This window comes from Melitaea cinxia, chromosome 18 (assembly GCF_905220565.1).
Source record: "Melitaea cinxia chromosome 18, ilMelCinx1.1, whole genome shotgun sequence".
NCBI classification, from domain to species: domain Eukaryota; kingdom Metazoa; phylum Arthropoda; class Insecta; order Lepidoptera; family Nymphalidae; genus Melitaea; species Melitaea cinxia.
This window is the reverse complement of record NC_059411.1, coordinates 4,274,617-4,300,556: the sequence shown is the minus strand read 5'-3', so window position 1 is coordinate 4,300,556 and position 25,940 is coordinate 4,274,617. Positions and strand designations below refer to the sequence as shown.

The 25,940-nt window shown below is 40.7% G+C and overlaps 2 protein-coding genes across 2 annotated transcripts in view; one reads left to right on the top strand and one right to left on the bottom strand.

Annotated features, from left to right (window-relative positions):
* LOC123662219 (myosin-I heavy chain) overlaps positions 1-19,202 on the top strand; it is a 32,651-nt gene extending 13,449 nt beyond the window's left edge. Inside the window, exons 15-37 of the mRNA XM_045597094.1 lie at positions 734-968; positions 1,314-1,680; positions 2,158-2,320; positions 2,690-2,846; positions 3,484-3,640; positions 4,020-4,174; positions 4,593-4,721; positions 4,854-5,132; positions 5,412-5,647; positions 6,988-7,126; positions 7,202-7,378; positions 7,932-8,079; positions 8,412-8,583; positions 9,533-9,769; positions 10,387-10,555; positions 10,922-11,107; positions 11,931-12,116; positions 12,889-13,096; positions 13,565-13,697; positions 14,266-14,401; positions 14,927-15,166; positions 17,172-17,375; positions 19,107-19,202. Of these exons, the coding sequence (XP_045453050.1) occupies positions 734-968; positions 1,314-1,680; positions 2,158-2,320; positions 2,690-2,846; positions 3,484-3,640; positions 4,020-4,174; positions 4,593-4,721; positions 4,854-5,132; positions 5,412-5,647; positions 6,988-7,126; positions 7,202-7,378; positions 7,932-8,079; positions 8,412-8,583; positions 9,533-9,769; positions 10,387-10,555; positions 10,922-11,107; positions 11,931-12,116; positions 12,889-13,096; positions 13,565-13,697; positions 14,266-14,401; positions 14,927-15,166; positions 17,172-17,375; positions 19,107-19,202 (4,309 nt within the window). The remainder of the gene's footprint in view (positions 1-733; positions 969-1,313; positions 1,681-2,157; positions 2,321-2,689; positions 2,847-3,483; positions 3,641-4,019; positions 4,175-4,592; positions 4,722-4,853; positions 5,133-5,411; positions 5,648-6,987; positions 7,127-7,201; positions 7,379-7,931; positions 8,080-8,411; positions 8,584-9,532; positions 9,770-10,386; positions 10,556-10,921; positions 11,108-11,930; positions 12,117-12,888; positions 13,097-13,564; positions 13,698-14,265; positions 14,402-14,926; positions 15,167-17,171; positions 17,376-19,106) is intronic.
* A 3,119-nt stretch (positions 19,203-22,321) lies between these two features.
* Positions 22,322-25,371, bottom strand: LOC123662546 (DNA-directed RNA polymerase II subunit RPB7). The gene is made up of 6 exons (XM_045597387.1): positions 25,090-25,371; positions 24,899-25,008; positions 24,359-24,518; positions 22,998-23,048; positions 22,706-22,843; positions 22,322-22,421 (listed from the first exon to the last, which is right to left on the bottom strand). Exons 1-6 carry the CDS (start codon positions 25,099-25,101, stop codon positions 22,371-22,373), a joined length of 522 nt encoding a protein of 173 aa, XP_045453343.1. The 5' UTR covers positions 25,102-25,371; the 3' UTR covers positions 22,322-22,370.
* Between the last annotated feature and the right edge of the window lie 569 nt (positions 25,372-25,940).

The window sequence follows — 25,940 nt, the reverse complement described above, 5'->3', positions numbered from 1 at the left end:
CTAAACATGGACCGGCCCGACTGAGGTAGTGCCTCGACCTTACCGCAGATCATAGCTAAATAATACTGTTTTCGAACAGTGTCGTGTTCCTGTTGGTGAGTGAGGTGACCAGAGCTGGGGTGATTGGGTCGGCAGCGCACTTCCGATGCTTCTGGTGGTGCAGGCGTCTATAGGCTACGGTAATCGGTTACCGTCTGGTGAGCCGTACCCCTGTTTGCGAAAATAGTTATATATAAAAATGGTGAGTGACTATTGTAGGATATACGACTGATGCGACATCTGGAGACATTGTGAAGTTGAATTGTGTAAAAGCCGCGTCAATCTGGAGATCAGGTTAAGGGAGAAGCGGAATAGGTGCGAGTTACAATATGAGGTATTTCTATGATGTTGTGGTCCTGTTTGTAGGATTCCTTCTCTTCTTCTTCTACATGGAGAAAGAGGCCTATACCTAATTGTGATTATACAGGCTAAATCGTGTTTTTATAATTCACAGGTTAAATAGTGGAGTTGAACTAAATCCATAAAAAAACAAGCCGTAAAACAACACATAATTTGAATTGAATACACTGAAATTTATCGATAAGTCGAAATTAAAAACTTACAAACTAAAACAAATAAAATAAGACGGATTTTCTTTCTATATTATTAAAAATGTACTATAGTAGTTATAAAAAAAAACTACCTACATCGACACCTAATAAAACATTAAGTAATAACAACAAATTATCCACAGTCTCGCAGAAAAAGCCGAACAGGAGCGAGCAGAACTGGAAAGCATGGCAGATCAATTACGCGGTATATCCTGCGCCGGCGCACGTGCGGACTCAGTTAACCTAGACAACTTGTTCGACTTCCTGGCAGACGTGCCCGCCCAACGCGGGGCCCCTGATGGACAGCCCGCACACCAGCCCTCGATTGCGGAAATAGGCGACTCCATGGAACGCTTAGCAGATGATCTGAATCATGAGGTAAGAACTATTTTATATATCTGTACCTCTCGTCCCTCCCTCCATAAAGATAGTTGGAGAAAAGTAAACTTTTAGAGCTGCTTCTAGAATGTCTAAAGTTTCTTCGCGATAGTTTCCTTTGTCGCACGAGGCAGGATGAAATTGAACAGCAACTGAATTGATTGCATTGCAACAGCTCAAACTAGACCTCTGAACTAGTCACTTTAATACTATTTTAATCATTGTTAGTGATAGGTTATACATTTCCAAAATGGTGCTAGATGATTTCGACAAAATTATATTAAATATAAAAAAGAAAAAAAGATATATTTAGAATAATAAATACAATTATTTATATTTTTATAGCTGGAGACCGTGTTAGCAGAAGAAATAGATGACTTAACAATAGCTGACACCGAGGCGCAAAGAAAACCAGACGGAGCTCCATCCGACGCCATCCCACCCCCTCCGCCGTCCTCTCTCGCCTTGCAATCTATCCACCAACCCGCGTCCATGACGTCATCACTAACAAACGGCTTATCGAATGGAATGTCACCGTGTGATATGTCGTCATCCTTGACCAATGGCAATGATGTGATGTCGTCATCACTCATAATGCCTCCCCCGCCAATCTTGGAGCCTTCGGTGGAAGAATCTCCAATATTCCCCCCACCACCTGCGTGTTCCTTACCCGAACCAGCTGGGCCACCCCCTCCGCCCCCGTCAGGCAAAGGTAAAAAGTTTTCTGAAACATATTGTAATTGTGAGTACCGCCTTTTTTACATTTTTCTCTTAACATTTTTTGTGTATTTTTATTTATTTTTGATAATTTTGTTAATAAAGACAATTTTTTTGGTTATTTTTGTTGTTGCTATTAGTGATGTCTTTTGATAATCTCAGTAACCGTTAATTATGTAGTTTTACACTTTAAAATCGTTACTATACATGTGTCACATAAGAATAATGTTAGATACATGGATCCCTTACTGTCAATTACTTTTATAATGAAACTAACAAACAAAAATCAAATTTTTGTAATGACGATAAGCTATGAAGTTGTTTGTTCTTTGTCGCTTTATCAGTGCAATATGACTTCTTGCTATTGCTCATCTTTAGCTAGTGAAGTAACAACTTTGGCAGAAACCATCCAATAACGTAAAATTTTGCAAAGTAAATACTAATAAAATGTATTTTATGTTCTTCACCTCAGACGTGACTCCACCAGAACTGACAAACGGTATAATACCTAACGGTAAAGTGGCCGTCATCAAGGACAAGGAGCCTATATACGAAGCAGTGATACCACGACCGCCGACTGACCCACCAGTTACCTCCCCACCGCCGCCGCCTGCAAACCCACCAGAAAATAATGGGTAATTAGTATTAATTTTTGCATTCTTATTGCATTTCATACATAATCATAAAGTCACTAATAAAATGTTATCGAATATTACAAACATACAAAGCAAAACAGTGCTATTGCTACAAGTAAAGTCTTACAAAAAATCTCAAATAAGAACAATTTGTTTACAAACCGCAAAATAATTCTAAAATTGTAAATACAGTATCGCCTTATTTACCACGAAGTATTAAAAATCCTTATCAAGAGTTACAGAACTAAGCGACTTAGGTCATCACTCGATATTTTCTACTGTATTCCATAAACTTTATTGCAAGATATGATTTTTTATTAATGTGACTTGATATTTGACTGTCCTTATATTAAAAAGTGATTACTTCAGATTTTCATCAACCAAAGAATCGGAAATGGAACCGGAAGAGCCGCTCCCACCGCTTCCAAGCAACGTGACGTCACCGGAAATGAACGAAATATCCTCGCCCACGCAACTGTCAGACTCATGCATCAGCCCACCACCTACGCTTAATGGAGATTGTAATGTAAGATAAACTTTTTTTTTGTCACAGTAAATAACTATAACAAATAAATAATTCCTACCTATCCTTACACATATGGTGTATTTAATTTCTAATCTGACTAGGGGCTGGTTGATTGTTAGGCGTTTTTGAAGTGTAACTTTATTCGAATCTTAAACATTTTTTAATATCATATCAAAAATTGAGCGTTCCAGCGGGGATCAGACCTGCATCTCCGACTTACCGTGTCGGCGCTCTAGCCAATTAGGCTATGGTACGATGTACCCGCTAGATCGAAATTTTTGATATGATGATTTTTCTATTCGGTTTAAGCGAACTTCAAAGCGTTCGCGGCAAAGCGTTCTTTTGAATCGTTATGATTTGAAACTAGATGAAACGAAAATGCGTCACGATAAAGAAGCAAACGTATAAATGTATAGGAGAGGATGATATAGAATAAATTACACGGTATTTTATATTTTCGGTTAAAAAAAATCTCTCGTAGGCTACTTGTCAGAAGTTTCACTTCTGCCGTGTTTAAATTGCACAACACTTTTTTTTATTCTATAGTTTCGGTTTTCCTATCAAAAATGGCCACTTCCTCTTCACCGCCATATCCTCTTAGGAAATAGCACTAAATTCAATGTTATTTTAATATTAGAACACTGAACGTCACGCGCGTCGTAAGGAGCGAGTGGAACGTCGCCTTCATCAGCTCGAAGCACCTCCCACCTCCAATGAACCACCGTCTGACTCCGCCACTGATCTGACAGAGTTCGCCAAACTGTACTTCAATGATCATCCAAGATCACCTGAAGGTATGACAGTTTTATACATTGTAAGTTATAACTTTGTATGTTCATTCAGTGGCGTAAACTTGTGGAGGCCTTTGTCCAGCAGTGGACTGTATAGGCTGTAATGATGTTCATTCAGTGAAGATGAAGAGTGTCTAGAATAGACTAGAAGAAATTCGTGTAAAATCGTCAGAATTTAAAAATAATTTTTGCGTTGGAAATCTTGTTTATTGATAAAACTGTATCTGATATTTGCAGAATACAAAAATATTTGCAATAACTAACAAACTTCTCTAATAATTTATTATTCTCTTTTCAAAATTTATGAACGTGATGATACATTTAATTTAAACGTAAAATTGAATTTTATACGCTATATTCGTTTAATTTATTTCAATTATAGGTACAATCATGGCAACACTTACACGTAAAAGTAAGTCTATGGAGCTACTGACCAAAGAAGAGATGATCACCTATCACAAAGGAAACAACATTCCTACGTCGCACATACAGCTTCACGACCCGGACAGCGTGACCGCGGCTGTTAATATATTCCGGGTAATTATTTACAACATTCTTATAAAACTACAAGTCAAAGGAGTGTGATTAGATTAAACTATTATCCACAAGTGAAGATTATATATAAAACCTGTCAAACGAAAGAAGTAGTGTGGGCACAAGACAGCTTTACCTGAATTTCAACTACTAACGTATCTACTTCATAATATTTGACTGAGTTCTTGGAAATATTTTTGAATTATATATTATATTTTTGAATATTCCTAATGTGTGGGTAACACAAAAATAAAAATCGTACATATTCTTGGAAATAGCTTAGAAATAGTACATAATATACTCGGTTCAGTTTGATACCTCTTCTTATATATGTATATACCTGTATATAAAAAAATGTTCATAGCCGTAATAGCCAGTGTTTTTTTTATACTCAAAGTAAAGTACCCGTTTATTACCACAGGACTTATGCCGGTACATGAGAGGTGAACTGACAGCGGAAAAAGAAACGCAGGTTATACAGTCCATTATCGGCAAAGGCTTGGAGCGAGAGGAGCTGAGGGACGAAATATTAGTGCAATGTGTTAGACAAGTAAGGACTTTATATGAAAGCAGTTATTCAGAATAAATTTTGTCTGATTGTAAACTGTTAATGATAATGAAATACTTTTGGATCTATGAGACTTGCCGCAATTGTCATTTTATCAACGTTAAAACTCAACAGATCACAGAATGCCCCGTAGAAGAGTGGGCGGAACGCGTATGGCTGATCCTGTGCCTGTGCGCGGTGGCGTGGCAGCCCAGCCGCGGGCTCGCGCGGTACTACTGCGCCTGGCTACGCGTGCGAGCCCGGGCCTTGATGTCGCCCGCCTCCACGGGCTCGGTGACCTCCGTGGCCTCGGTGACCGGCGGCGCCCGCGCAGCGCACTGCGCGCAGTGGTGCCTCGACAACTGCAGGGGCGCCGCGCCCAGGCAACTGCCGCCGAGTACTGTGGAGATTGCGGTTAGTATCATAAAATATAACACGCAAAACGCTTAGTGCGAGATCGTGGGATTTCAACCAAACGTATCTCACAGCCCGTACTTTGCATAATAAATTCTTAGACCCTTCAGCTATTATAGAGTAGTTACACCAAACTGTATCCCCAATTTTATCACTCTTTTTTTTTATTTGCCTCCCAATTTGCAATTTAAAAGACGTATTCATGTCAATTTTTTTTTTGTTTGAAATTCTTTTTTGAAATTTGTAAAATTTTGGTTGATCTATTACGTTGTGTATCAGGCGATGCGCCGCCTGGGGACGATCGTGTGCCGGTTCTTCTTCCTGGACGGGCGCACGAAGGCCATCGACGTGCACCCCGCGGACACGGCGGCGGCGGCGGCGGCGCGCCTGGCGGACAAGCTGGGGCTGGCCCCGCAGGCGCGCGCCGGCTGGGCCGTGTACCAGCAGCGCGCCGGCGCCGAGGAGCACGTGCGCGCCGCGCACTACCTCTACGACGTCATCGCGGCCTGGGAGATGTGAGTTGGACCAGCTTCAAAAATAACTCCTTCATTCGACTGTATTGCTTGTGTATAGTTCGCGTCATGTAAAAAGAACGCTGAAAGAAACTGGAGGGGGTGCGTTTGCGCATGGGTATACTCGCGCACAAAAGTACTACTGTTTTTTTTTAATTAGGCTTTCACTCGCGGCTTCGTATAATGGTTATTGGTAGGTAAATTAAAAAATACTAGAAATAACAGTGCGAATAATTCGGACTAAATAAGTATAATAATTATCACTTTACAAAATTACAATTTTTTTTAAACAAAAGCAATAACAATTTTTTTAGTTATTGAAATGTCGTATCCAAAAATAATAATTATCTGTACTCTCAATATTCGTACCTTAATAGTTTTTATGTGTTTAAAATGATAAATTGATATTTGTTTTTTAGTGAAATAAATAGTAAATGGAGTTTTACAAGTGTCCGTATGTTAATGTGTTGTGAAAGTGATTGATAAATGCGGAAAAAACGTGAATTACGATTGACAGTGGTTTGTTTACCAAATAAGACTATTCCAAAAAATGGACAGTACAAAAAAGTTTTTTCAAGAGTTGGCAACACTGTAAATCGCCTTTGCGCATTTTGACAACCAGCGTTCTTTTTACATAACGCGAATTATATATTATAAATAATTTTTCTCACTTCTCTACGTAAAACTATTTCGTAATTTAAAACTTTTGTGCGCGATAATATTTTGAGTCGACGTCGAACTGTCCAACCAATAGCACACCGGCAATCATGCGACACGTGATAAAAACTCCCGTCCCCTACCCCATTACCACCAAATAGACCGATAAATCGCTTCTGCGCAGCTTGAAGGCCAGCGTTCTTTTTACATGACGCGAACTATACCAATTTTGATGACTCGATGTTTATTCGAATGCCAGTGCTTATCATATGCTCTCATTTAAATTTGATCGTGATCTGATCAGTAGTTTTTGAGTTATTCCTAATTGTGCATATTACACAGACTTACGTCGTATTAATTTTTTGTTGTGAAACAATTATTCTCCATGTGTATGACTAGACCTGTTAAATTTTCCAACACTCTGTCTTATAATTAGTCCCTTGATAAGATTCAGTTTGATACAATGGATGCAACTGTAATCGTGTACTAGCAATGTTTGAATCTTTGTTTTGGTCGATTAGCCAAAGTATGTCAGAATTTCTTCTCAAAAATTATTGGTTCCACTGGTTTTTTTACCGACAAGTACGAATCCAATTTTGAAGACAATTATTACAATAAGAAATCAACATTTACTAAGGTAATTTGTATCAAAACTACCCATGTTATATGACTATAAAATTTACCAGGCAACAAGGCCCAGGCGGCGGTTCTGCAGACAACCGCTTCGTATTCAAGCGACGCTTGTTCCGCGGCGGGCGCGAGTTACCGCACGACCCCATTGAGGTCGCGCTGCTCTACGCGCAGGCCGTTCATAGTGTTGTTAAGGTGGTTCTTTTTTGCTTATATTCATCATAAGTATTCCAATAAGTTAGCATTATCTAACCGATCGTTATCTCTTAGATGGACGAGTTCCCGGTTTCGGAAAAGGTGGCTCTACAACTAGCGGGACTACAAGCGCAGGTGTCTTTGGGCGAGCCCCCGCCCAGCCCACCGCCGCCCCACACACGTGCTTACTACTCGCACCCCGACCAATTTCTGCCGCCTAGAATCGCCAAGCAACGCCCGCCTCACCAGTGGGTACGTGCCCGACCGTTTTATGCATTCTTGTTTCTCTTTCTGACAGCCAGCCAGTGCCATCCGTGAGCTTACGTGAAATATAATTCTCTTTTTTTAATACCATTAACTCTGCAAACAATCTAGCGGCCCACCGTAAATATCCTCTTACCGATTTTAGAAAATAAAATATTCTTCCTTATAAAAAAAAATTATATTTGTTTTATATTTTTTAATTAGTGGAATGACATGTATTTTATAAAAATAAAATATTTTTTTGTTTCAATTTGGTCCAATATTAAGCTTTATTTTACACTGTTTATATTATAAATGTGAATGTAAGTTTGTTTGTTACGCTTTCACGCGAAAACTACGTAACCGATCATCATGAAACTTTGTACATATATTTTTGGAGGTATTAGAAGTAACAGGATACTTTTTAATAAAAAAAAAAATCAATGCAAGGCGAAGCCGCTAGTAAAAAATAATACTATAAGACTATAATAAACTCGTTATTGATATTATGTAAAGTGTACTAAAATTGACTAATTTTGACATTTGTTTATCTTTCACCCAGGCGACAATACTTGCTCAAGCGCACCGTCAGTATGGAGCGGGAAGAGCGGAACTGACCGCGAAGGCGTTGTATTTATCCTGCGTTATGCAGTACCCGTTATATGGGGTCACTCTCTTCCCGGTCACTTACAAGGGATATTGGGCCCACGGTAAAATTATATTAATAACAATAATAATAAAACACTTTATTGTACACCAAAAACAGAAATGATACATATCAAAGAAAGAAAAAATATTGACAATATATTCATTAGGTACAAATTAAGGTATATTCATATAGTTTAAGTTTTGAATCTTCAGGTATATAGATATATTATATTAGACTACTTTTAACTACCTCAAAAATTTACGAAATTCAAGTTCTACTGTATATTTTTTTTCTTTTTTATACCTTACATCAATTATTGTTTCCTAATAATTTATACGTTAAGAGATTTTTATTGTATGAGCAAATTATATTTGTATTATTATTATTTTATAGGTCCAAATGTTTTACTCGGCGTGGGAGCCGAAGGTGTAGTGTTGGTGCGCCCAGCGGATAAAGTTGTACTGGCGGAGTATCCGTATACGAACATCGCAGCAATCTTGATGGATCCGGTCGATAACGGCCTAACGCTTAGCTTGACTCATCATGGACAGCACGATGGTTTAAGGTATTAATTAATTTCCAACTATTCCATTCTATACTCATCTCACATTCGTAACGACTCTACATATCAACGGTAAAAAAGTAAAGACACTTAGTTCATGCAGCTAGGTGCGAGGTAATTTCCCACAAGAAGGGAAAATCCATCTCTATCCCCCTCCCCTCCCTCTCCTCTTTTTTATTCTATTTCAATTGATATATTTGTCAACTGACCTTACACCTGAACGGATACATTATGGGTCTCCGGCTCATCTCGCGAGGACAAAAATCACCAAGAGACCAAAAAACTCATGACCCCCGAGCTAAGGCCTAAAGATTTATTTGTTTATTTATTTACTCTTTATTGTACACCACAATATGCAAATACAAAATAATAATAATACAGACAACTTAAGAATGTGTAGTACAAGAGGCGGTCTTATGGCTAGTTAGCTATTTCTTCCAGACAACCCGAAATAGGATTGAATACTATTTATTTGAAGATCGGGTAGGGGGTGCAGTTACATTGTAATAAACTTACATACAAATATCTACACATTAGATTTAGATCGGAAACATGAAAACATGTTGATGCCCGCTCTCCCACAGATGCATCGTGCTGGTCTTATGGCTAGTTAGCCATTTCTTCCAGACAACCCGAAATAAGATTGAATACTATTTATTTGAAGATCGGGTAGGGGGTGCAGTTATATTGTAATAAACTTACATACAAATATCTACACATTAGATTTAGATCGGAAACATGAAAACATGTTGATGCCCGCTCTCCCACAGATGCATCGTGCTGGTCTTATGGCTAGTTAGCCATTTCTTCCAGACAACCCGAAATAAGATTGAATACTATTTATTTGAAGATCGGGTAGGGGGTGCAGTTATATTGTAATAAACATACAAATATCTACACATTAGATTTAGATCGGTAACATGAAGACATGTAGATGGCCGCTCCCCCACAGATGCATCGTGCTGGAGTGCGCGCAGAAGAGCGAGGCGGCGTGGCTGATGGCGGCGTACAGCCCGGCGCTGGCGGGCGGGCTGGCGGAGGAGGCGCCGCGCCGCGCCGCGCCCGCCGCCGAGCGCGCGCGCCTGGCCGCCGCGCTGCGGGCCGCGCGCCGCGCGCTCGTGGACTCCGCGCTGCTGCGCCGCCCGCAGGACCTGTCCGCCGGCGGCTTCCTGCGGAACACGCTGCGCAGGTACGTGCACGTGCTCCCACCGATCTGGCCCTGACCGACAACCGATATGTTATCATCTTAATATATATAAATCTCGTGTCACAATGTTTGTCCGCGATGAACTCTTAAACTACTTAACCGATTTTAATCAAATTTGCACACCGTGTGCAGTTTGATCCAACTTGAAAGATAGGGTATATTTTGTTTTGATATATGTAATTATTATATTTAAAAAAAAAATAAGGCGATACGAAGTTTGCCAGGTCAGCTAGTTGGTTTATATGCAGAAGATATCTAAGTTGATAGGTACTTCTTAATATTATAATGACTAGCTAGCTGACTAACCCGTTGGGGCAGTTTGTAGTGACCCTGCTTTCTGCTCCGAGGGTTGTGGGTTCGATTCCCACCCCGAGTCTGGGTGTAATATAAATATTTATTTATATATTTATATATGTATTATTTATAAGTATGTTTATCGAAAAAAAAAATATGTAGCTATATACCAGTCGGCTGTTACCTATAACACAAGCATTAAGTTGCTTACTTTAGGAACAGACGACCGTGTGTGTATTGTGTAAATATTTATTTATTTATTTAATGAAATATGTAGAAAAATAATTTTCTTTTTTTTTTGCCAGGCTAAGCAAGCACCGCCTGGAGCGAGTCCGGCTGGACATATCCGCGGAGTCGCAGGGCGAGTGTTACAAGGGCTTCCCCGCGAGCTACTGGTGCTGGGCGCGCAGCCTGCCGCACAGCCTCACCAAGCTTAATGAGGCAGAGGAGGTGGCTGCCATGCAGATCTTTAAAGTACGTCGTACCTATTTATTTGTTTGTTATTGAATTTAAAAAACTTAAGATAACATTCAAATTCAAAAGTTTTTTTTCCTATTTAAATGTGGCATATTTAATTTTAAGGCCAAGCGTAAGTAAGTACCTACTAGTTTTGACAGCAAAATTTATTTTGAGCTGATTTAAACGGAATTATTCTATTTAAAAATATGCTTGCAACCAACAAACATAATATAGTTATAGTAATAATTAACCAATAGCGCGATCATTTGCAATTAACATTTTTAGAAAACATAGAATTGATTTGTGGATGGTACGAGTAAGTTTATTCATTGTACTCTGAACTAGAATTCTATGCGGTTCTAATAATCCACCGCCCGACAGGACATAATGAGTCACGCGGGCCTGACCAGCAACGAAGGCAGCACCACGAACCTCGCCAACAACAACAGCACGGCCAGTCACGAGAGCGACAGCGACGATCGCGTGGCTCTCGCGCAGTCGTTATTGCAACGCTGCCTGCAAAAGGACACGCTGCTTTGCGAGCTGTACGCGCAGCTCATCAAACAGGTAAGGGGCTTCAACTCCTTCAATACTGTCGCTTGAGACGTTTGATGGTCGTTTACCGTAGCTCATAGACGCCTATAATACCCGAAGCTTCGCAAGAGCGTTGCCGACCCTACACCTGATCCATCCCAGGAGCTCTGGCCACCTTACTCATCACTGGATTACAACAGTAATTGAGAGTAGTAGCTTTTAGCTGTGATCTTCTGTAAGGTTAAGGTACTTCCTCAGACGAGCTGCTCAAACATTTGAGCGGGATATTTCCTTTGGTGCCCTACCTAAAAGCTAGCCTTAAACCTGCTTAGGTCGCTTTTATATTATCGCTTGTCATACACACAGCGCTAAATCTATATCGTCAAGCGTATGTTGTAACTGCGTAAGAGTAGGTAAAGTCTAGATCTAGAGTACCAAGGACGTAGTATAGTAGGATAGGTCTTTGTATATCCTAGAAAAATTGTGCGTTCTTTATAAAGAGCGAGACTCCTGTTTGATTTCCTTGGCACTTTTTAAATAAGACCATAGGCTATACACATGATGTTTACATTTCATCCATTACAAAATAAGAGAGGTCTGGGGGGGGGGGGGGGTCAAGGGATATTGGACCATTTGTAATTCTCGTTTTATTTGTTTTATCTTTAAAATAACTCTGTCGGTTTCGTTGTGTCAGATGATTGACGTGCATGTGTGACCCGATACACGCAATGTCGCCTCCACACAGAAAAATCTAGAATTTTGTTTTTTTTTTTTTAATCATCAAAATTGAATGAGTTTAAAGTATGCGCTTCGAGCATGTAATTCAGGCTCTATGTGTAACTGGACCGGCCCGCAGACGACGGAGCACCCGGAGCCGTCGTCGCGCGTGTCGGCGCGGCACTGGGCGCTGCTGTGCGCGGCGCTGGGCGCGGCGCTGCCGCCGGCGCGGCCGCTGCGGCGCCTGCTGCTAGCGCACCTGCGCTACCGCGCCGCCGCGCTGCACGCCAGCGAGGAGGGCAAGTTCGCGCGCCGCGCCGAGCAGGTCTCGCCACACCGCCATCTCACACCTTCTCCTATCGTTCACATACCGACTCGCTTCTGTCTTGACGGTTGATGCTCCACCAGTGAGCTTTCTGATGCCGACCTGAGTGCCTGGTGCGAGTTTTATTCACATAAACATGACAGAAACGCGTTTATACGTGAAGATTATTTTGTATGGAAATTTAAACAGTGTAGCCTAGACGATAAAGAATAGTATACGATACAATCGAAACAGAGTCATCTAGCGGCAAACGCGAGAACTAGGTTGAAATCCCGAATTTCCCATACAAAGTGAAGTTAAAATTTACGCCCATTATTGCGAAACGGATTAAACAAAACTCGCCCTAGGCACTCTGTTCGCACCTAGTTACTGCCGATTATATGATTATTTTAATTATTATAAGAAGTCTACAATAATTATAAGTTTCATAGGATTTCTCAATTCGTCCGGTCGCTTTCGAGATTACGTATCCAAAAAAATAGCTTTCTGGTCAGGACAGACGAAAAGTACAAAAAATATCATAAGACGCGACAATTGTGAAAACAAAATATTTTTTGTTTAAAAAATTAATCGTTAATCGTGATAATCACTGATAATAAATATTAGGTTATACAGATACTTGTCACGATATGTGCAAATCCACTTAATTGTCTAAGACTCCGACACAAAATCGTCGAGTACGAGGCATTAGTTTGTTCGTTTTATAGATTATTTGAGTAGTAATCCAATATTAAGTGCTTGTTAAATAAACGTCATGCGTGTTCGTCACCAGGTGGCGCTGAGCATAGCGCAGGTCCCGCGCCGCCTGAACGCACCTTCCAAGGAGGAGCTGCTGTGCGCGGCGGCGCGCCGGCCCATGCACGTGCGCGTGTTGTTGCTGGACGGCAAGCAGCACGGGCTCGTGTTCGGGCCCGCCGCCACCGCGGACCACCTGGTCGCCATGCTGCGCGACAAGATCGGTCTTAGCGACGCCGCTACCGGTGAGCCTAGTCCTTAAGTCGAGAACGAGTTCCACTTATCTAACAACTATGTAGATCCGAAAAACTGCGACTGGTCGAAGCGGCACATTCTGGCATTGTAGTCACCGTGAGTCCACTCTTATGTGTTATATAATGATTTCAAGTATATTTATATGTTCGACTGTTTTCAATTACGTATGTCGTATACGATATGGGACTAGATTCGAGTAGGTAAGTTTATAGTATTGGGAGGTTGATTTCATTTCAAAAACCTACAGAACGTTCTAAACGAATCAACCAACCGCAGTAGATAAGCGCATTCTCCTACATAGACAAAGAAGAGTATGCCCAGCAGTGAGATGTTACTGGCTGAATAGCAACAGAATAAATGGGCTTGAAAACCAAAGCAAAAAAGAAATATAAAAAATACTTGATAAATAACGTAAAAGTAGCAATGAGTAATTCGAATAATAATGATGTGTGTTACAGGCTACGCGTTGTACGAGGTGTGCGCGAACTCGAGCCCAGCGGGAGCAGGCGAACGCGCGTTGGGCGGCGCCGAGCGCGTGGGCGACGTACTGGCTCGCTGGGAGAAGGCCGGGGCCACTGCCGCCGCCTGCAGGTGACCGGCCCATACCTTAGCGTATCAGAGATACAGTTGTGACACTAGCGTCATGCTGCAGTTTTAGACACATAGTTCCTGATCTTGAGGATTTCTGAATAAATCGTTAATTTATGTTTGTTATTTCGATCTTACATTTATCTACGTCTCTTTGATAGCCAAAGTTTAGTAGTTTTGCGTGAAACACTAAAACATCCTTTCTATCTAGTTTTTGGCCATTTAAAATACTTCCTTTTCTAATACATAATGGTAATTTTTAGTATAGTCAAAACTGTTTTTTTTTTTTTTTGTACTATTACAGATAAATGTACAAACATTTATATATTGTAGTAATACTATTTAGTTTTCGATTACTGTAACAGTCGTTTCGCTGCTAAAACACATACAATACACAAGAACAAACGCCCAGACCAAAGCCAATACGAATGTTTCTCATGAGCGGAGATCGTATCCACGAACGTAAGCACTACAGCCTGGGACTGCTTCGCCAACGCGTCGTCAAAATAGTGATGAATCGGTTTTAGCTTCTGATGAATGTGTTTGTAACATCCTATGCTTTGATCAACAGGTTGGTGTTCAAGAAGCGCCTGTTCCTGGGCGAGCGGCCGTTACACACGGCGTGCGCAGCGGAGATGGAGCTGCTGTACTACCAGGTGCTGCACGCCGTGCGACACGACCGCCTGCCCATCGAGACCGACGAGGCCGTGAGTTAACTATACTCAAACTACTTAGAACTATCGCGGCCTATTATTTAATTACATGAGGATTTTGAAAAGCAAACTGAAAAACCAAAAACCAATTTTTTTTTACGTATTCATTGACTACAAACTGACTCGACAGACGTTGTCCTGTCTTAACTTCCAAACGCAAGAACTGATAGCATAGGCGCGAAATTTAAATAGTCTTTAACTTTTCTTGTAATTTTTCAATTTTTTTGCGCAATTTTCTTAAGTTTTTATTTCGTAGAAATCTTCTATAAAGTATTAGAAAACTTTTTTATCAAGAGGTGAAGGAAATCAGTAAATTATTTTTCAAGCTATGGCGTGACCAAGTTAAATAGGATTCATTTTTATTTGATTGATTCATATTTATTCTTCATATAGATTAAAACTCGCGAATCATCATCGAACGAGTACAGCAGTAACGGCCGAAAAATCATATTCTTTATATTAAAATAGACACGTTTTCACTTCGCTTCCGGCACTTCGAGTAAAAGAAGTTCCTTGCAGGTGATGCTGGCCGCGCTGCACGCGCAGGTGGTGAAGGGCGACTGCCTGGGCGGCGGCGAGGAGTGCGCGGCGGCGGCGGGCGCGGTGCTGCCGGCGCGGCCGGGCGGCGCGCTGCCCGCGCCCGCCGTGCGCCTGCACCACCTGGCGCTGCGCGGCACCGAGCCGCACGCCGCCATGCAGCGCGCGCTCACGCTGGCCTCCTCCTGGCCGCTCACGCGCGCCACCATCTTCGACGTCATGGTGAGCGAGAACCGCTGGATCACGCTGCTTACGCTGCTTCAGAATTTCTTCTGTTTACTTATGATGTTTACCTTGCTGCAAAAAGTGGAAAGACGAAAACTCCTAACAAATACGTAGGCCTGTCACTTTAGCCCTATCGCAGTTTTCTGCTGGACGTAAGCCTTCCCAAGTTCGTGTCTAACATCCCGGTTTTCAGCAATCCTTATCCAGCCGCCACCGGCTAACCTTATGTAGATCGTCGATCCAGCGGCCTGGACTGCGTTTGCCAACGCAGGGTATCCACTTCTGGAAACATCTGTCCTGCGACACAGGTGACCACCCTGCTGCCACTGCGTTAACAAATTGTTACTTTCGTCCTCTCGCGGCTAGTCTCATTTCTAATCCTATCTTTGGGAGAGACCTCAAGCACATTCCGTTCCATTGCGACGAAGGTGAGAGATATATTTGCCGTTGACTTTGATCCGTCGTAGTAATCCAAGGTCTTCCTCATCCATCCTCCAGCGCAGTGGTCTGCTGAAACAGTTTCAGTGATATAATATCTCCCTGTCTTACCCCACGCCGGAGGGAAATAGGTCTTGTTCTCTGGTCCTAGACATGAACGGTCATCGTCGCCGCGTCGTACATACACTTCAGTACCTCGATATATCGCCAGTCGATATGACATCTCTGCAGAGAATCCAGGACAGCCCAGGTCTCGACAGATTCGAAGGCTTTCTCGCAGTCCAAAAATGCCATACACAGCTGCTGATTATATTTTTCAATTTTTTTTTTTATAATCTGTCGAACAGTATGGATGTAGTCTACGGTGCTGTAACCATTTCAAAACCCAGCCTGCTCCGGTGGTTGGAATTTTCGTAATTCATAAAGACCCTCGCAAATTCGTAACGACCCTCAAAAATAGCTAATAGACGTCGCTCAGAAGTGAGATGGGTCTATAATTTTTAACAGAGATTTCCTCTCTTGAACATGCCTTTAGCGTGGTACCCCGGTGTATGTCAGCGTTAAAGTCTCGCCAAGCCTTTAGAACACGTCGCTCAAACATTGGATATCGTCGGCTTCAATCATCGGGATGTCTTACAAAAAATGGTGCACGCGGATCTTCGGTGTCCCGAGTCACAGGCTTGCGTGCGCTAACGAGTACAGCTGTCCAAAAAATTTCTCGACCCCTTCTCGGATCTGAGGGCGAGAGCAAACGGTTCTGCCATCCGCTGTTTTGAACTTCGCAAGAAGGCTTCTGCCCAGTGGTCTTTGGAAAACTTTGGACCCCCTCTTCTGCTCGATAAGAGTAGTAATGGTGTGTACAAGTTTCCGTATCTATTTGACAAAAACCTTCTTTTCTGGCGAAGCTGCTCGAGCAGCGGGCAACACGTGGCTCTGCCGCATCAGATCCAAAGCTTCAGGAGATAGTTTGGACCACATCGTTGACTTCGTCGGAGGACCATTTTGTCTGTCATCTCGTCCTCGTCGCTAGTGGTTTGTAGTGAATCGAATCGGTTTTGGAGTTCCGATTGATACTGTTCGTAGCCACATAGTATTTGAGGCAGCCCCGCAAAAGCCGGTGGTTACTGCTAGTGCTAAACCTATTAACCACTGAGACATCTCTATAATAGAATATATGCCTTTTATCCGCAATGATAAAATCTGTCTCGTTCCTCGTCACAATATTGGGGCTATGCCATGTCCACCGCTTTTGGGGCTTCTTCTTCAAAAAATGAATTCATCAAAAGAACCCCTCCGCTTTGAGACGCTGCTGCCCGTCTTCGGCCTTTGTATTTGAGAGCCAGCAATTGAGTGGTTATCTTTCCATTGGTCGGCTTTAACAATTCCTAGGTAGTAGTGGATCTGGGTAATCCCTTAGTCGCCTTTTACGACAAGGGAAAATACGGGTGATCATATTCTGTACTGCCGTAGCCACACAGCAGAATAGATGGTGTTTGCCTTTAAATTTTTCGTAATAAATAATGTACATTCGTACAATGAAATGAACTGTTCGTAATCTGTGCAGCAATCGTTCACGTCAAACTGGCCACGCGCGCTGTGGCTGGCGGTGGACGCGCGCGGGCTAACCCTGCTGCGGCGAGGCGCGCGCGCGGCGCTCGTGTCGCACGACCACGACCAGCTGCTGGCCGTGTCGCCCGCGCCGCGCGCGCTGCTGCTCGTCACGCGCGCCGACCGCAAGCACGCCAAGCTCGTGCTCTCCACCGACCAGGTACTGACGAGTGGGGACGCCACATAGATATACAGGCTCACGGCGCTCGTGTCGCACGACCACGACCAGCTGCTGGCCGTGTCGCCCGCGCCGCGCGCGCTGCTGCTCGTCACGCGCGCCGACCGCAAGCACGCCAAGCTCGTGCTCTCCACCGACCAGGTACTGACGAGTGGGGACGCCACATAGATATACAGGCTCACGGCGCTCGTGTCGCACGACCACGACCAGCTGCTGGCCGTGTCGCCCGCGCCGCGCGCGCTGCTGCTCGTCACGCGCGCCGACCGCAAGCACGCCAAGCTCGTGCTCTCCACCGACCAGGTACTGACGAGTGGGGACGCCACATAGATATACAGGCTCACGGCGCTCGTGTCGCACGACCACGACCAGCTGCTGGCCGTGTCGCCCGCGCCGCGCGCGCTGCTGCTCGTCACGCGCGCCGACCGCAAGCACGCCAAGCTCGTGCTCTCCACCGACCAGGTACTGACGAGTGGGGACGCCACATAGATATACAGGCTCACGGCGCTCGTGTCGCACGACCACGACCAGCTGCTGGCCGTGTCGCCCGCGCCGCGCGCGCTGCTGCTCGTCACGCGCGCCGACCGCAAGCACGCCAAGCTCGTGCTCTCCACCGACCAGGTACTGACGAGTGGGGACGCCACATAGATATACAGGCTCACGGCGCTCGTGTCGCACGACCACGACCAGCTGCTGGCCGTGTCGCCCGCGCCGCGCGCGCTGCTGCTCGTCACGCGCGCCGACCGCAAGCACGCCAAGCTCGTGCTCTCCACCGACCAGGTACTGACGAGTGGGGACGCCACATAGATATACAGGCTCACGGCGCTCGTGTCGCACGACCACGACCAGCTGCTGGCCGTGTCGCCCGCGCCGCGCGCGCTGCTGCTCGTCACGCGCGCCGACCGCAAGCACGCCAAGCTCGTGCTCTCCACCGACCAGGTACTGACGAGTGGGGACGCCACATAGATATACAGGCTCACGGCGCTCGTGTCGCACGACCACGACCAGCTGCTGGCCGTGTCGCCCGCGCCGCGCGCGCTGCTGCTCGTCACGCGCGCCGACCGCAAGCACGCCAAGCTCGTGCTCTCCACCGACCAGGTACTGACGAGTGGGGACGCCACATAGATATACAGGCTCACGGCGCTCGTGTCGCACGACCACGACCAGCTGCTGGCCGTGTCGCCCGCGCCGCGCGCACTGCTGCTCGTCACGCGCGCCGACCGCAAGCACGCCAAGCTCGTGCTCTCCACCGACCAGGTACTGACGAGTGGGGACGCCACATAGATATACAGGCTCACGGCGCTCGTGTCGCACGACCACGACCAGCTGCTGGCCGTGTCGCCCGCGCCGCGCGCGCTGCTGCTCGTCACGCGCGCCGACCGCAAGCACGCCAAGCTCGTGCTCTCCACCGACCAGGTACTGACGAGTGGGGACGCCACATAGATATACAGGCTCACGGCGCTCGTGTCGCACGACCACGACCAGCTGCTGGCCGTGTCGCCCGCGCCGCGCGCGCTGCTGCTCGTCACGCGCGTTTTATTTCTATATCATTTTGTATAATGTTTTTTTCAGCTATTGTTCGTCCCAAAATAAATACATAAATAAACTCTGGCCTCTATAACATAGATGTCCTATTGTCGTCTGTAATAGACAGACATTTTAAAAAATTCGCTGCCTTGGAATAGGTGATACTTGACGTGATATTTTTGCGCGCAGGCGTACCAGATCGCAACGCTGATCAAGGACTACATCGAGGCGGTGCGCGGGCCCGTGTGCCCCGCCGTGCCGCAGCCCGGCCGCGCCGCCTCCTGACACCCGCCCGCCTAGTGCCAGTGCTTCCACGTCTCGCACTAGTCGCGCACTAGCGCACTAGCGCTCCACGGCGCACAGCGGGCGAACACCGGCGAGAGAGCTACATGCGGGGACGGCTTGGGGGTCGAGCTGCTAGCGACATCTATCGAGTCATTTAAAGCATAGAGCACAAAATATTATAATATTATTTTGAAGTAGTCGCTCGAACAACCAGCCGTATCGATTCGAAAGGGTTGCGTATAGAAGTAAATGTTGATATGATAAATTTATATATATTTATTATATATCATATGTAATACATATAGAACGATGTACTTTTATTTAATGATCGTATGATTCAATTATCGAATAGCTAGCGGAATCTAAACTAACGAGTCGATCAGTCCACATTTACTTCACAGAATCAACAGTAAACAGATACAAGTGGCGTTTGGTCAGGAGTGTAAGGATGGACGATTTTCAGTTGCCAGAAGACGGGGAAGCAAACAAACAATACAGTATTTTGGTAAAGATACAAAATCTAGCTCAACAGTTTTATTTCATAGTTAAAAATCCATTCTATAAGGCAGTAAGGTTTCTTCTGTGATAATAATTAATTAAAATAAAATATATTTGGTAATTTGTCGTTATTTGTTTTACTTACTACAATAACAAAAATATTACAATATTAAAATATCTGTTTAATTTGTCAAAAAAATTATCACAGAAGTTTAACCATCCTACGTAAATGTATGTCAGTATAATACAGTTGTAATTGGTGTTAAGAAATTCAGCAGTTTTAGAATTACAAAGTGTTAAAATTGTTAAGAAGTTTTTGATAGTAGATAGTTATAATGTTTCAATCTTAATCCCCTCCTATTCGATGGTTAACTATTAAGGAGTCCACTTTAGATGATATTTTGAGTCACTCGTGTTTAAATTTTGACTTGTATCGTGACTAAAATATTGTTAAAGTCAATTAGCACTAAGCCAACCCACTTTAAATACGAGATCCTCCCATAGAGAAACACTATATGTTATTACGTTAGTTGAATCTAATAGTAAAATAGACTATAACCCTCATAACCTTAAGATAACTCATATCAGCCTTAAAAATTCCTAATCTATTATGAAATTTCCTTCGCTTCGAATCTTCCTGTACTGTTGAGTACGTAGCAGAGTATATATATTTGTTTTAGACTGTTTGCAGTATTGTATGTTTATCCTGAAATCTTATTTCGTGCCTTGTAAGAGCGGCAAGACGTCACCTGATAATGAATCTAACGTGTCATTTCAAACTTTAATAAAGACAATTTTAGTCATATAAACACTTTCACGTATAGCTATCGACACGGATATTGAACGCTGACCTTCAATCTATGCAAAAAACTTATTTTAGGTCATTAATGGTAGGAATGGAGCGAGGCACTAGGACAAGGTAATCATATCGTACAATGTAATGTAAGAATCGTCGCACTTCGCGCCTAGTGTCACTCTTGTGCTTTTCGTGATTTGTTCCTTCACCTTTCTCCAGCGGTGCTAAACCTTTGGTACTATCTTGTGCCTCTATTAAAAAATCATTATTTTAGATAGCTTTATGATTTTAGTCATAACGGAATTGCTACCACCAACGCAAATTTTATGAGTACTGAATAGACACTTCATTCATTTATATTTTTGTACTAAACAAAACTATTTCCTTTTATTTTCTCATTTTAATTTAATTCTTTTTAAGCTATTTTCCTCTAATAAAAAAAATCTAAAAAAATAGTCGCGGAGGTTTCCTTACTCCATCGCCGAGCGCTCACGATCCGTGACGATACCTATACATATGTATAATTTATTATTTTTTCGATTTTAGTTGTTTTATAAATAAATAAATAATAAATAATAATAATAATGTGAAAGACAATCATGATCACATTTATTGTCTCGTACAATTTTTATATTCGTATCTAGTCGGTCGACGTTCTTGCACGCATAGAATCAGTGAGCCAATTGTGCAAATTATTGACTAAAAAAAGTAACGTGACTGTTTCAAATATATCTTCTATCAGCATATTATTATGTTATATTGCACAATGTTATGTCTCAATATTTTATAATGAAATTATATACGATAATTATGTAGATTATACTGTAGAAGAGCATTTTATGCTTGAAAGTTATGCTAGACTAATATTAATTCTATGTGGGCATAGATATCTTTAAATTTTAGGCCTATTCGGTGCTTAGATAAATAAATAATCATTGCTTAGTTTGTTTCTGATCTCATATTGAGTATTATTTATTTAGTTGCCATATTTCGTAAGCGTGAGCAATATTTGGTTAGGTTTTTTTTTTAAATTAATTTATTACTTGAATTCTTTTGAAATAATTTTGTATATATTTTACAAACCAAAGACACAAAATGGTCCCTATGGATAATTTTTTTCCAACAAATAATAATTCATTGACATTTTATAATTTAATTTAGTTATTTTATTAGCGTTTGTGTATAAATTTTTAGATTCATTGTATTCTATTTGTGTAATATTTCGATATTGTTAAAAAAAGTCTGAATAAAATGAAATATCTATAGAATTGGTCTAATATTTAAAAACATGTTATACAAGAGAAGCATAACAAAGTGTGTATTTCAATGCAGATTATGATTTAGATATGACACGGACAATCTGGGTGAAAATTTAGACATACCCTTTCGTGTTACTAGTGTCATTGTTAGAAAATATTTGAAATAAATATTTATCGGGTACAGTTAGCAACCTTTGGCATCTCGAATAAAAAATCCTCTCCTTATCCAGACTTATATTTGTACAAGGAAAAGATAACAAAATTAGTTTAATTAATTAACATTTGTTTCTTTGTACTATATTTAATGTGATAATTAAAATTCAATTTGGTACAGCACTATTGTAAGAGTATTAATAAGTTTGCATTATTATAGACTTAAGGTTGTATTGTTACTGTAATCACCTTATACAACAGTACACGGTCAACGGTCACACACATACTGCCCAAATAGACTGAAGTGTCCAAATATTTTGTTCTTTTTTGACAGATTGTTTTTGTTATATGCATATGAATTTTACACTATTATTTGAATGCCAAATAAATATGAACAATAAAATGTGTTTTTGATTTAATCCATTTATTTTAATAAAATTAGAAAACATAATACTTATGTTATTATTGTGTAACTAAACCTAAGTAGTCATCCATGAGTGTTCCGATGGCAAACTGAAAAAGAATTTTACTAGTTAAAAACATACTCAAATATTAATTTTATTTCAGCATTTTTCAGAATAAATAGCCATATGTAACTACTGTAACTTGATTTTTGCTTAATTATATATATATATATATATTTGCTATTTTTTATACGTGGCGTATATCCCTCATAGAAAATGTAAGTGACTTGTAATATTTTATATTTTGTATGTAATAGTTATATTTTTTTATTTAGAGTTCCATGTATTTAATTTCATGACTTTATTATATATTAAAAAACATAATTAACTTACAATGCCAGTGGCATCCACCCTTGTACCCACAATCTTTAACCTAATTACATCCTCTTCCTGTATGACGTTGTCTTCCTGTTTACTCTTATAACACGGGGGATTTACATTTGGACAAAACTCCATATCCGCTGGAATTGACTTAAAGAAAAAAATACATTTTAAAAAATAATTAACATTTAAAAAACAAATTGGTCTTCTACTATATCAAAAAAATAAATAAGAAGTTATTTTCCATAATCTGAATATAAGCCAGTAATTTTAAAATCATAATCAAGTATAATATTATACTTACATGGTGTGAAATGAAGCAACTTAGTGGACCTATTTGAGCAAACATTCCAACCTGTCAAAAAAAATAATTATATAATAAATGAAACATTATTAAGTACCTAACTAAAGTTTAGTTAACTTGCATTTATTTATTAACGTTTATTGCACATCAAAATAAAACTATATACAGTAAAAAAGACAGAAAAAAGAATTGGTTGTCTGTAAAGTTGGTTTACGGACAATAGTTTAACGTGACTACGTCATAACAAAACACGTCCTCGGACTCATAGGCCAATCGAGTGGAAGAGAGATAGATGCGGCGCAAGCGTAAACGGGGCAATGAGTCATGCTTTTTTGTGCATGCAGCCAGCGTTTATCAATTTATTAGATGTTGTCACGTCAACAATTACAAAAAGGCGATCTTATTTTAATAACCAGTTTAAAGGGTACTAAAACTTTATCTAAGCTAATATTTTACTGGTTAAAAGTTTTAACAGTTTCATCCATGCAGTATATATGTATGTATGTCTTAGACACACAAGGAGTAAAATAAATTTTAAAAGTGATAGATGTATCCTAATATCTCACAATATAAATTTAATAGTATGAGGAAACTTGTTTGTTTGTAGTTCAACAGTTTGTGGAGTATATATAATTATATTTTTTTAATACTTTATTGTATACCACAAATACATTACAAAAGCATAAAGATGGGTACAGAGCATGAAGTACAATGGGCAGAATTATGGCTAATTAGCCTTTTCTTCCATACAGCCTAGACATAAAAGGGGAACTTATTATCTAAATTGGGTAGGTTAAAAAAAGTCTACACTGTAATAGCTATAGAAAATACATAAATAAATAAAAATAAAAATAAGAATAAAAATATAATATATTTATTCTATCAGAAACTAATAGAAATTTACATTTACATTTATTGACTATTTATTTACATATATAGTCAATAAACGTAAATGTAAATTGAAGATAAAAATTAAGTGTAATGATAAAATCACAAATAAATATTTAACAAAAATAAAAATATACCCAATTATTTACAAAAAAAAATATATTTAGTTTAATTTTGTGGTTGCAATTAAAACTAAAAAGCAGACTGCCATAATGTTCTACACCGTTCTTAACAAAGCCTTACAAAAGCAAAATATATCTAAATAATATCTTTTCAATTACTGGTAATACGGAATAATTTTTGTGGTCATCCTTAACTTTTGACCAGCAATATAATGATCAGAAGTAGCTGCAAATATATACTTTTTAATAGATACTAAATATCCTTCTCCCACATGTGGAAAGAGGCCTATGCCCAGTAGTGGGATATTACAGGCTGAAGCGAATAGATACTAAAACTGTATGACAACAAACCTTGTTCACTTGTGTAACAATTGCATCAAGCACTTCTCCTTTAAATGGTCGAAATACAATTGCTTTATATTTAACTGGATACACAACAAAGCCTTGTCCTGGCTGAATGAGTCCAGCCCCTATGCTATCTATGGTAGTCACTGCTATAACAAAACCATATCTGCAAATGAACATTAATTATTTAATTTTATTTAAAAAACATTGTACCTCCAACTTCATTGAGTTAGGGTGCTGTAGGAAATATACTACTTAAAATTATGAGCAGTCAGATTAGGTAAGTACCTTAACCTTACAGAAGATCACAGGTAAATAATCTTGCTATTAGTGTTGTCAACTTGTAATGAGTAAGATAGCCATAGTGTAGAGTAATCATAAAGGAGAATCAGATTTAGATTCAGCAACGCGTTTTCATTATTTTACAGATGTCTACATCGGCTACAGTGTCCATTTAATATCAAGCGGACCGTACATTTGTCTTTGTAATATAAAAAAAAAACACTACATAAGATGATAAGTACATTAATACATATAATTACTTACTTGCCAGTACATGTTCCTTCAACTTCTGTATAAAGTTTCTGTTTAACAGTATCTAGTAACTGTGGGCCAAAGTAACGAGGATGGAGCAAAATTTCGTGCTCTAGAGATATCTAAAATGTTATTCGGGGTTATTATTGTACTTACTTAATGACACACTCAGAACCACATTCTAGAAATGGGCTATTACTTACGTGGTAAAACATTGTTTAAAGTTTTCTTTGATTCAATTCATTATAAAAGTTTTAAGTATTCACAATCATACACGCTAAAGTTCAGTTACGTTTACGTTAGACAAACGTTACTTTTTACGTTAAGACAAACACCGTTTTTAAAGTATTTATTGTGTCTATTTGGTGAAGACACTTCAACTACTCTTCATACTCTTTAATCTTTAGCTTTTAGCTTGAATTGTTAAAGCCGCCAAGAAGCCCCACTCAAAAGCGGCACTGGCACATCAAGTGAGATTGACATTAGGAATGGCGATCTGAAATCGATTAATCGAAGAAGCGATTCCTTTTCTCGGACCAAATAAATCGATTTTTTAAATCGATACATTGTACTGAATCGATTCAGTGAATCGATATTTCACCCTTGAAAATCGACATTCGATTTTTTCACTTTCTCAGTTCATTCACTATGTACTCTTCATATTTTCTCTTTCTATTTGCTATCACTCACTCATCTCGTTCTCTATACACCCTCATATTTTATGACAATGTACTCTCAAAAAAAAAAAACCACAAATACTAGACAAAAATTTATTTACAAAACAGAATTATTGAACCAATGATTGATTTCAGTCGTTAGAGCCTTTTTGACCCTATTGTTTCACTGCTTCCTTTATATATTCAAGCGGGACCGCTAAAGTAAATAACTTACACATATTCTTTCCGTACTCGACCGGTTGTTATATCTGTATTGTATATGGAGTTGATGTTTTTTACTGGCATTATTATTTCTAATTCCCGTAAATGTTCGACTACTTTGAGTATAACCGGCCTTGGTACACTGTTTGGTTTGATGAGTTTGTGGTTAAGAATTT

What these genes read in the sequence shown, in the direction of transcription:
- LOC123662546 (XM_045597387.1), bottom strand. An exon ending in TTGTTACACAAGTGAACAAG is followed by an intron (nt 23,049 to 24,358) that starts GTTTGTTGTCAT and finishes TTTTTTTGACAG; the next exon opens with GTTGGAATGTTTGCTCAAAT. An exon ending in GGGTGGATGCCACTGGCATT is followed by an intron (nt 22,422 to 22,705) that starts GTAAGTTAATTA and finishes ATTCTTTTTCAG; the next exon opens with TTTGCCATCGGAACACTCAT.